Source organism: Zonotrichia leucophrys, chromosome 9, assembly GCF_028769735.1.
Source record: "Zonotrichia leucophrys gambelii isolate GWCS_2022_RI chromosome 9, RI_Zleu_2.0, whole genome shotgun sequence".
Taxonomy (NCBI): domain Eukaryota; kingdom Metazoa; phylum Chordata; class Aves; order Passeriformes; family Passerellidae; genus Zonotrichia; species Zonotrichia leucophrys.
In genome coordinates this window covers 16,220,381-16,232,044 of record NC_088179.1, presented here as the reverse complement: position 1 = coordinate 16,232,044, position 11,664 = coordinate 16,220,381, and the positions used below count along the sequence as shown (strand labels likewise).

Below are 11,664 nucleotides of genomic sequence, written 5' to 3'. Positions count from 1 at the left end.
AAATGACCTGGCTGCTCCTGGGGATCAGGAGAGGCTGTGACCCTTGCAGCCAGTGCATTAAATGCACACTAGTTCCTCTTTAAAAAAAAAACAACTAAAAGATGAATCATGTCCCAGCATCTGAACACTGCTGGGATTGCAGCGTGAGAGAAGGAAACGAGACCATCTGGTGAGGCTTTGGCACAGCCTGGATCAGCAGGGAAAGGGGACTCCCTGGAGCCAGGGCGAGGGTTTGGGAGCACAGATACAAAGCAGGTTCTTGCAAACGAACTGCACACACCTGGCAGAGCAGGCTGAGCTTTTCCAAGCTCCAACACCCGGGAGGAGGGAGGAAAAATGAGTTGGAGGAAGATTAGGAGCAAAGCAGCAGAGGCTAAGGCTAAGTTAAGGCCATTTTGGTATGTTAGAGCACACAGACAACCCTGACCCATCTCCCCTGAGTCCCACTACCAAAACCTTGACACCCCAGAAATTGCTGGGTGACCAGCGCAGGCTGGAGCATCCCCCAGGACCAGCTCTGGCTGAATCCAATCCCTGCTGACACTGACTCCTGCCCCACTGCCAGCAACACTCAAGCCCCAAGAGAGGGAAGGCATTTACGTGGCCTGAGCTCTCCCCACCCCACAACCAGGGGTCCATCACCTGCAGCAGATACTGCAAGGAAGGAATTTTGGGGATGGGTTTCTCATCCCCACTACACAAGCCAAACAATCCCCAACAAATTTGGCTGCAGACAGAATTGCTGAGCAAACCACAGCCAGGCCCCCACACTCCCTGTCCATGCTTCCCAATCTAACCCATCCCTACCTCTTGCCAAGGGCAGCCAGAGCACGCAGGACATGCAGAGGCCATGCTGGGGACACTGGTGCAGCTCTCCACAGGAATACAGCCATGGAAAGACACTGCCTCCCCTACTACCACAGCCACAGGGGGACAGCACAGCCCCCAGACCTCCCCACCAACACTCTGCACCCCTCTCTCTCTTCCCAGCCCAAGTCCAAAGCAAAGAAAGAAAGGAGATAAAGAAGGGAAGAAAGAAATAAAAAACTTAAAACAAATAAAAACTAAAACAAAAAGCAGCAGTTGGGAGGCAGCCTTGTTAGGACAACTCAGCAAAATAAAATTCCGGTTTATTGTTGGACAACATTGTTTCACACATACATCAAACAGGCCAAAAAAAAAGAAAAAATAAAAATAAACAGCAACTTCATAGACAGAAAAAAAAAAAGAAAACCTTTTTATCTTTGGCCTTGCCACCTCATACAAACCACGATCTATGGTACAGCTAAAGTACATACACAAAAAAAGTTACTGGAATGCTCAGATAAGATTGTAATTTTTTTTTTTTTTTGCATTTTTGTCTTTTTTAATTTTTTTTTTTTACAAGGTTTTGCTTTATTCTCCTTTGAGATAATGGTTTGGGCCTGGTCACACCACAAGTAAAGTCAGAGATAGGTAACAAGAGAGATATACACTTCAAAGCCCCCCTTTTGGTCAATCCGAGATCACTTAAAAATGGCGGACCTCCTAACAATATGTACAAAAATATAAAATGTAAATAAAAAATACAAACAAATTCTCCTTTAAAGTACTTTTAAGAAAGAAAGCAGGGCCTTGAAGTTTTGGTGCTCGGGGGGGAGAGGGTTTGTGGGGAAGGGGGGTTTTCTCTCCCCGCTAACGGGCGAATCATTTCCATGTTCGTTGAGTGGCAGCGCCGCGCCGGGGGGCGGGGACGGGGTTCACTCTACTTGGTGAGGATGACCACGGCGGAGGGGGGAGGAAGGGCTGTGTGAGGGAAAGGGGGCTGCAACAGGGGTCCCCAGGGGAGACCCAAGGGTGAAGAGGACGCGCTGGCCTTTTTTGTTGGTTTGTTTTCCTCCTTATTTAAAAAAAAAAAAAAAAAAAAAAAAAATTGCTGCCTAGTCATCTTCATCGGTTTTCTGCTTCTTGGGATCAACGTCGTCATCCTAGGGGGAAAGCAAAGCTGTCAGGAGAGGGGATGGGGACTGGGGCTGCTGGGGGCAGGCAGGAGTCACCCCAAGGCAGGGAGTGAGGCTGGGCAGTTTGGGGTCCCTCTCCTGCCTCAGGGACAAGGTCTGAGCACCACAGATGTTTCCCTCCCTCAGGCAAAGTCCTCACTTCTCAGGGAGTCCCTGAGTGCCCCCAGCCAGGCCTGCCATGAGCATTCCAGGTCTCCCCAGCCCAGGGCCAGGGCTCGGCTGGGCGGGAGCAGACACCCCCCCTAACCAGGCCAGTGTATAAACAGAACTGGGCTGTGTCCCTGGAGGGACATGGGGAGCACACAGGCAAAGCATTCCAGCCCCAGAGTTAAGCCCAGCCCCTCTAGCCCCACTGACACTTTCCCCGCTCCCAAGCCCTCTGGGGACATGTGTGGCTCTAAGGGGCTGCTTAGTCTTCCCACCTCATCATCCTCAGCTGCCCGTTTGCCTGTGGCTCCCTCAGCTTCGTCGTCGTCATCACCATCCTCTTCCTCACCTGCATGGAGTACAAAGGGAGGAAATGTGAGACCCTCTGGGAGAGCTCCAGTACCACCTCCAATACCTCCCCCCTGGGTTTAATCCTGGCACACCCCCACAGTGTGATGGCATGTCCCCATCTACCCAGGTGGCACAGACCCTGCTCAGGACAAGAGGTGACAGAGGACACTGTGGCTTTCTGGTAGGTCAGGTCATTTGGGGGATGCCCAAAGGGAAAATAAGGATTGGCAGCCTCAAGTTTGATTCACACTGCATTTGTAACACAGACAGTGAGATGGCAAAACCACCACCTACCATAAGTGCCGAAATCGCGGCAAAATGGGGGAAAAAAAGAGCGAGGAAAAAACTCTTTCTAGTGGCTGCTCTGCCTAACCACTCCAGATTACTTCTGCTTCCCTTCGCAGCTATTAGTCCATCTTTAATGAGTTAAGAGAGCCAGAACGCATTAGTTCTGAGTCAGAACACTTTCTAATTATCAGAACAGCAAACAAATGCTTCCAACTTATCTTACAGCCAGCCAGGAGGATGAGCAGCGAGCTCTGGGCTTTGACCCACTTTGAGCTCAAATAGGCCAGTGGATCAGAACAACTGAGTCAATCACCTTTGGCCAGTTTTGGGGGCTCAGGGGCAAGCCCAGAGGCAGAACAGCTTCTCAGCTGCCGAGACAAGTCTCTTGTGTAACAGGAGACCCTACTATAACTTAGAGTTAAGGCCAGTAAGCTGGCTTTAAACCACCGCCATGAGCCACACGTATGGCCAGCCTGGACAGCCGGGGGGATTAAGGTCAGCCCATCCTCCCCTCTCCTCTCCTGACGTGTGCCCAGCTGCGGTGTGGCCCATGCAGCAGGAAGGGCCAAGATTAGCTCCCAGCGATGGATCAACACCCCAGCAGCCATCACATGGACTGGGCTGGCCGGCAGGTCAGGTGACAGTGCCAAGCTGATTGGGAGCATTTTTAGTTCTTTGAGCTGCTTTAAGCAAAGCAAATAATGAGATGGGATGGAGAGATGCGAGAGGAAAATATACCCTCAAGCTCTCCTCTGCTGTCAAACCCCGGGAGTCTGGCTGCAAGTCTTGGCTAAAAAAGCTGATGCAAGCTGGACTTGCTGCCTTTAAATCTCTCTCCTGCAGTGCTCAGGTGCAGCTCTCAGGCAGGGATCGCCCGAGGGCAGCAAGCATGGACAGAGCCCGTGCCAGCAGTCAGAGCCTGTGCCGGATCCCCGCGAGGCACCGGCGTCTCCAGGCACCGCGTGCCAAATCGTGCCTGCGCTCGGTGAGCTGGGAAAGCAGGGCTGGCACTGCGGGACCAAAGCTCCCCAGGTTTGTCACAGCAGTATCCAAGCAACACTTCCACCCCACACACGCGCCTGCAGCACACGCATCCTCCTCCCTGCTCCTGCCCGAGAGAAGGGAGAACCAAGTGTGCCCCATCTCACCCACCCTAAAGTAACGCTGGGGGTAAAATGGGCTCAGGACAGCACACAGCAGTGCTGCATCTGTCCTCAGGGGTTAAAGCCACAAGTTAAAGAGGATCACAATTCCCAGTTGTTCCTAGTGATCCAATTCCGACTGAAGGGCACAGCAGGCTGCTCAGACAAGTGCTAGCCCAAAGGAGGTGGCTTTCCCAGCTCACACTTTCAGAATGAGCATTGGTTTAATGGTCATTAAATCTTCAGCCCTGTCCCTATCTCCCCAAAACAAGCCAGCAGGTTAGTAGGTCAGCACGTAAACCAAAAATTCACAGGGGATTAACCTAGTAACAGATAATCAGGGGCCCTGAGTTCATCTCAGCATAACAAGAAAGGTTTACTCCCAGCCTTAACAAGTGATAAAAATAAACAATGCTATTCATCCAAGCAGATCTTGGGAAAAAAATAATAGCAGGGAGGGTGAGAAGTGATTTGGCAAGTCACTGCTGCCAGAACCCATTTCTAGGCTGGGTCAGGTCAGGAAGCAGCAGAGGGCAGGGAGACACAGGACACTGCAGCCATAGGAAATTCAAAGCAAGGCTATCTACTCCAGATGGAGGATCAGGTAAGAGCCATAGGTTCCTCTGCTCATTTCCACACAGCATCCAGCCTGGGAAAGAGGGCTGCACGGGCCTCTCAGCACGCTGCTCCATGAACAAGCAGGGTGTCACGCCCTCTGTGCCTGGGCCAAGGCACGGCCACCCAGGGCTGTCCCTGTCCCAGTGGCCAGTGCTGGTGTGTGCAGCAGTGGCTGCACTCACAGGAGTCAAGGGCAGATTTTACTACTCGCATGGAAGGCTAATGCGCTTATGCAGCGCCGCGGTAAGGTGCCGTCTGGCCAGAGGGAGGGAGGAAGGAATCTGCCCTCAACCTGCTGGAAGGGATTCAAAGCTGACTTCACTCCCAGCAGCGGCGGCTCAGGCAAGCAAGGAAGGAGCGAGCCTGGCTGGCGGGAGCGCTCTGCCCACAGCCACGAGGGGGAGATGCTGCTCTCTGCTCGCCTCCGCTTCCCGGGAGCCTGCTGGCCAGAGCAGGACACCGCCGCGGGATGGGGCTGGGGAACAAGCAAAGTTACCATCACCCTCTTCCTCCTCGTCCTCTTCTTCACCGCCTTCCTCCTCCTCTTCGTCTACTTCGTTGTCAGCCTCCTGCTCTCCATTTTCCTCATTCTCCTTGGCAAGACAAAACATCACTTAAAAAAATACACCGGGAAAGGGAGAAGTGGAAGAGACACTCAGCACAATGGGTGTTCCCACCTTTCCTGCCAAAAGCAAAGCACCAGCCCACCGGAGCCCTGAGCGCACATCCCGCCTTCTGTCTGCCTCCACACAACCCAGACAGCCCAGGCACAAAGGAGAGAGCCCACAGTAACTTGGGGCTGCAGCTTTGAGACAAAGCCTGAAATGGCTCTCATGACACATTGAAATGTGGCACAGTGATTTCCCCCCAGCACCTCAAAAGAGGAAACCAACCAGTTTACTTGTACATGATGTATTTCCCAGCTGAACTGGTTGTAACATTGTAAATCCTAGTGGGTTTTAAGTTTTTTTTCCTCTTTATCCTTGCCTAGGGAAGGGTTGGTACTGGACAGCCTCACACAGCTGTCAGGGAGGGAATCCAAGCCCAGCCCTTCTCTTCTGCACACACATGAACAGCCCACAGGCTGGGAGTGTCCACATAACGTGAAGCACCAAAGGCTGAAGGGCTTCGCAGGGCTCAGGGCTGCCGTTTACAGGGATCCCCTCTCAACAGTGCTAGGGACAAACTTGGGAGCAAAAGCAAGAAGAGGAGAAGAAAAAGGCATTGGTGTACAGACTGCCTCTCCCAGCAGACTGCAGCCATACTCACAGCATTGCCGTTGGCTGGTGCATCTCTGCCATTTTCTGTTTCTTCAACAACTTCCTTCTTCTCTTTTAGATCCTGGAAGGAGCAGAAAAGCAGAGAAGTCACCCCGATTCCAGGTGTCTGGGTCAGAGAAGCTGCAGATCAGGTGTGAAAAACACAGTCTGAGAGCGAGAGCAGGCGCTGGTTTCTCTTCATACAGATTTGTTCTGTGATTTGGTCGCCACGTTCTGGCTCCTCCTTGGGAACGGGAAAACATGGGGGCGAATCTCAATCCAAGTCAGCCTTGCCAGAGCAGCCCTCTAAAAAAGAGACTGCTCTGTTTCACCTCTGAGCTCCCAAACAGACAGAGCTGGCTGCCTGCATATATGCTCAACAGCAGCAGAGCTGGCTGATTGCCCATCTTAGCACAGTCCACGCAAGCTCCTGCAATGCCACGGAGAGCCGGCAGCCCTGACCAGAGGATGGGCACCCACGGCTGCTCAGAGCCTCCCCAGCAGGAACAGATCCCCGGCACTCATTAGCAGGGGCTGTGCTCCCTGCCCTGCCTAGCGAAAATCATACGGCAAACATTACACGCCTGGTCTTTCTCACAGCAGCAGAGAGGAGGCTCCAGCATCCAGCTCACAGCCTGAAGTGTAACAGGATGGGGTGGGGGAAGAAATCTATTTTTACACTGCTCCAAGAGCCATGCCTGGCTAGTTCGGTTCAAGCCTCCACCGCGAGCAGAGCGGGAGCTTGTGTGTTTTTGCTATTGATCACTGTCAAAATGTCATGCCAAGTCGCTCAGCAAACAGGCTGAAAGGATCCAACTTTATGTTCCCGCATTAAGAACACTTGGATTTAACACTGGCATCTCTGCTTGCATCCTCCTCCCCTTCTGTTCCTCCATCAGCTGGAGCGAGATCCTTCAGCACAGTGAGCGCTACCCCAGCCAAGGAAAGCAGGGAGGCCCTTCCCCAGGGCCAGCAGCACAGCCACAGCGGCTTCAGCAGCGACCACGAGGTGTTTAAAAGTTGCTGGAAGCTCCTGCTCCACTGCGGTGGCTTCTCCCCCTCCTGCCAGCCCTCTGCAGCTGGCGGTGCCGCGGGCACTGTCACCCCCGGCAGGGAGCCGCTGCCTCGTGGGAACACGGAGGGAAGAGCATGGCCCTGGCCCTGCTAGGGCGATCACTGCTCCCTTCTGGGAGGGTTTCTGCAGACTGCGCTGGGGAGGCAGCACAGGCATTTTAGACCACCAGGTTACTTAAATAGATGCCATTTCCAGAGGCACCCACAGACTGCCAGTGCATGGAGGAAAGACTTTTCCTGGAAGAAAGCACTGAGGAGGGACAACACCTGTTGATCGAACCTCACCTAAACAAACCAACCCAGGAGTCTGGAGTAAAACAAACACGGAAGATCCCTCCTCCTTTCACTGCTTACACACAAATCCCAGGCCACCTCCTCCACACTGCCCAGTTCCACTACAGTTTTACACTGTCAGTGGCTTCCACTGCCCTGTTCCCTGGAGACTGATCACAACCATTTGGCCTCTCATGCATCACTGGGCTACAGCTGCTGCATCACACCAGGCACATGGGCACGAGGGCAACAAAGCAGTACCCAAGTTAAACACAGAACAAGTCAAGCAGTCAGAATCTCCAGCTCTCAATGTGCCCAACAGTTCCTTTTAAAACAAGTTGTTCACAAAATGCAAGCAATTCTCCCAGTGAAGGAACAACTCATTCTTGGGCATTTCAGCTGGACAGATCTACAGCCCTGACCTTTCCTGCATCACTGAAAATGCTCTCAGTTTAACCACCATCACGACGCCAGGTCATGAAATTTGTGGTAGCAACAGGGTTGCAGAGAGCATCAGATTCCCCCTCTTCCCTTCCCAGTCCAACACAAACAGATATGTGCAGGAGCGTCCAGACCAAGGGCCAGTGCAGGCTGCAGGGCTGCTCCGGCGCCAAGACTGAGACACAGCCTCTAATTATAGGTGTGTCAGGGCTGTTTGTCCATGGAATGAATAGCAGCGGTATAGAGCCACATACCAACGGCCCGGAATGCTCTACCTTGTCCCCGGCCCTGCCCTGGGCAGGATCCCTGTGGCAAGCGGGGGACATCAGGGCGGCAGCCCGCGCCTCCCGCCGCCAGGGGGCTCCCCCGCGCCGCCACGCGCGCGGCCGCCATTCAAACCGCGCGCCACTCTCCGCGTCCCGCTGATTGGCCGGCGGCCAGCGCGGCGCCCCGCGGGCTGCCGGGAGCTGTAGTCCCGGCGGGGGCGGCGCGGCGGACTCCGGCTCCCAGGCCCGCACGTGGTGGGCGCCCCGCGGCACCGGCCGGGGGCGGCGCCCGGGCGGGGCGGGAACCCCCTCCCCCTCCATCCCCGCCTCCCGGGAGCGTTCCGGACGGCGAGGCGGGACGAGAGCGAGCGGCCCCGGTGCCTCCGCGCTTCTCTGAGGTGTGGGGGGGGTCACCTTGCCGCCGTGCGCGCCTCCCCCCGCCCTGCAGCGCGGACCCTTGTCCGCTCCCAGGAGGGTGAGCCAGAGACGAGGCCCCTTCCCGCACGCGGTAAAAAGGGCAGGGGAAGGTTAACGGCAAACTTGGCCCCGTTCCCCCGGGGAAGGATGGGGATCGACCCGCCTCGCCGCTTCCCGGCAGCGGGAGAGCCGGAGGCGGCGGGGACCAAGCCGCGGCCCCGGAACGGAGGCTGGGCAGGCGGGATGGGGGCATGGCTGCGGGAGCGGGAAACAGAAGTGAAATCGAAATCTGCCAGAAACGGCGTTTTGTTGGTTGTTTTTTATAAACCCTCCTCCCGGCCGGATTTTTTTTTCCCCTCCAGTCGCGCTTCCCCCGGGAGCGGCGCGACCCCGGGCCAGCCGGGGCGCAGGGTGAGGAGGCCACCGGGCACGTCCCCCGCCGCCTTCCCACGCACTGGCCCAGTTCGGGTCCCCCTCGCAACTTTTCCGGCCGTGGCCCCGAGCTCAACGGGGCGCACCGCGGCCGCTCGGGGAGCGCAGTCCCCCCGGGGGACGCTCCGCCGCGGCTCGCAGACAAAGGCGTGCGCCGGGAGCCGCAGCGGGGACTCCCGGGAGAGCCTCTCCCGGCTGGTACCGGCGCTCCCCAGCCTCTTCCCATCGCCTCCAGCAGCGACTCGCAAACTTATCCTGGTTGCGAGGAGCTCGAGCCAGGGCCGGAGCCCTCAGCCCCGCCGCCCTAGCGCATCGGGGCATCTCCTTCTGTGGAGGTGCCCCCATCGGGGTAACTCCAAAAATAACAAAAGCCCCCCGGGACACCTCCGGATCACCCCCTACTCCCCCTCACCTCCGAAATAGTAACTCCCAATGCGGGGCACTACCTAAACCGCAAATCCCCCCCCCCCGTCCTTCCGGGGGGTAACGCCAAAAAAACAACTGTCCCCCCCCACGCTCCAGGGGTAACACCACCACAGCAGACGCCCCTCCCGCATCAACCGGGCGCAACTCCGAAATAGCAACCACCCGCCCACCCCGCTTTTCGGCAGCAACTCCACAACAGACACTGCCCCCCCCACCCGTGCGTGTTCCGGAGCGCTTCCCCCCACATCCCCCCGCAGGGACGGGGCCGAGCGGAACACAAGTTTGACGGGGCTGTCAAGCTCCCGCACCGCGGATTGAATGAGCGAGCGCTGCCGGGTGCCGAGGCACTGCCGTGCGTGTACCCCCCCGGCTCCCCGAGCCCCTCCGCAGCGGGATGACCAGCTACTGTCCCAAGGAAAGGCGGGAGGGAGCGGGACATGGAGCGACGGGGCTCGGCAGCACCGGCAAAGGCGGCGAGCACGTTTCCCGCACACTGTAGACAAAGGAACGGCGCTGGCAGCTCCGCACTGCAAGCGCGGCGGCACCGGCTCCGCACCGCGCCGCCAACTTCAACGCGAAGGACGGAGGGGGAAGGGGGAGAAACGAGGGGGCGGGACGGGCAGGGGGGGAAAAAAAATTCCGACGAAAAAAACACAAAAAGGAAAAAAAAAAAGCCAGAAATCGCACGGAAAAAAAAATTTAAATGAGGGGGGGAAAAAAAGCCGTGGAGCCAGGGCGCGAGGCGGCGGGTCCCTCACCTTGGCGGAGATTTCAGCGCTGGTGTCCACGGCCGCGTCGGACATGGCGGGGGCGTGCGGGGCTGTGTCGCGCGGGGCTGCGGCGGCGCGGGCGGGCGGGCAGAACAATGCCAAGATGGCTTTGCGCGAGCCAGTGGGAACTCACGCGGCGCCGCCGGCCCTCTTATAGAGCCGGGGGGCGGCGCGCGCTCTGCCCCGCGCCGCGCCCCATTGGCCGCGCGCGCCGCGGCCGCCGGGCGCCCATTGGCCGCGGTGCAAACAATGGGGCACGGCCGCTTAAAGGAGCCAGCGAGCGCCGCCACTGCGGCGATGAGTTGTGCTCGGTCTCAGCGCGGCGGGCGCAGAGGGGAGTAGAGCCACGCCCCCCCCGCGCTACCTCCGCCCCCGCCGCCTCCGCCCCGCCTCTCCCGCCGTGTGAGGCGGCGGGCGGGAGTGGGGGGGGGGGGGAAGCTCCCGCCGCGCCTGCGGAGGGGCGGAGGGGAAATAATAAGAGTTAAAAATAAGAATAATAACAGTAATGCAGGAGAGCCGGCGCTGCCCTCCCCCAGCCGCGCTCCCACGGGGTCGGCGGTGGTCCCGGGGCAGCCCCGTCCCTTCGGTACCCCGCTAGCCCCACTCGTTCCCTGTGTTTTCGGCGCCCCGCGGAAACTTTGGCCACAACAACCGCGGCCGCCCCTGGGGGGAGCGGGGAGGGGCGGCCCGCCCAGCCTGCCGCGCAGAAATGCGGGATTCCCACCCGTTTGGTTATTCTACAGTAAAAAAACGTACCCAAGCTGTTGCTACTCCCCCCCCCCCCCCCCAACCTTCTGCGAGTTCACGGTTTAAAGCGCACCAGGAGCTTCCCTACGCTCCCCATCCGCAGCTCCCCGTTATATACAGCCGTGCCCCTCGCGCCGCGCCCGCGGGCACCGCGACCGCATCGGTTCCCCCCTCACACCGCGGGGTAACAGGGCACCGACGCAGCGAGCGAGGGGGCTCAGCCACACTCAAGATGGCGCCGAGAGCCCTTCATGGGGCAACCACACGATGTTACCATCCCCTGGGAGCCGCTCCGCCGCCCACGACGGCCCCGGGGGTGAGACAGAGCAGCGCGTAAGTGGTCCCCGGTGTAGAAAGCGCGAATCAAGGGGTGAAGGGGTGGGAAAAACCCCCCTCCATATGGAGCACAGCGGGGCTGCCACACTCAACATGGCCGCCAGACCGAGGCCGAACTTGTCCTCGGAGGGCGGGATATGGGCCTCGAACGGTGTGGATTGGTCATTAGCGCCAGGCGAACGCTGTACTGACGCTTTGCGGCTTCCTATTAGCTGAGCTGCCTGTCTGTCTACGGCCAAGTGGTTTTGAAAACCCGGAGGCGGCTCGGGGCGGAGCTGTGGAGCGGAGTTGACGCCGGCCGGCTGGGGGCCCGGGGTGGGGGCTCCCGCGGGCGGTGGCCGCTGATCCTGGCTACTAGGGGCCGCGCTGACCCGGGGTTCTTCTCTCTACGGCTTCAGGAGAGCTGTGGAGAAGCCATGGTAGTCCCCACACCGCCTGGCACCAGGCGTCGCGGCACGAGGCGTCATGGCGCCGGCGTCCGTTGCCCCATCCCCACACGCGCCCGGCGGCTGGACAGAGAGACGGGGCCCCGTTTCCCGGACAAAATGTCCCTCCCACTCAGCGCGGTAGCACCGCAAACAGGCTGGTCTGTGCCTGGGCGCACCATGCAGCGCTTTTCTCCTCAGCCTCCGCGTCCTGCCCCTCGTGGGAGCAGCACTGAGGAGATGGTGGCGTGG

General features: G+C 58.3%; 1 protein-coding gene across 4 annotated transcripts; it reads right to left on the bottom strand.

Moving 5' to 3' along the window:
- Positions 1 to 1,325: 1,325 nt before the first annotated feature.
- Positions 1,326 to 10,047, bottom strand: PTMA (prothymosin alpha). 4 transcript variants are annotated; one of them, XM_064721064.1, is made up of 5 exons: positions 9,893 to 10,047; positions 5,816 to 5,887; positions 5,043 to 5,136; positions 2,423 to 2,496; positions 1,326 to 1,967 (listed from the first exon to the last, which is right to left on the bottom strand). In XM_064721064.1, the coding sequence occupies exons 1-5, from the start codon at positions 9,935 to 9,937 to the stop codon at positions 1,920 to 1,922; spliced, it is 333 nt and encodes a 110-aa protein (XP_064577134.1). In that variant the 5' UTR covers positions 9,938 to 10,047; the 3' UTR covers positions 1,326 to 1,919. The 4 variants fall into 4 exon arrangements, with proteins under 4 accessions (XP_064577134.1, XP_064577132.1, XP_064577135.1 ...); XM_064721062.1 differs by having other exon boundaries at positions 1,891 to 1,967; positions 5,043 to 5,139; XM_064721065.1 differs by having other exon boundaries at positions 1,891 to 1,967; positions 5,049 to 5,139.
- Positions 10,048 to 11,664: the final 1,617 nt, after the last annotated feature.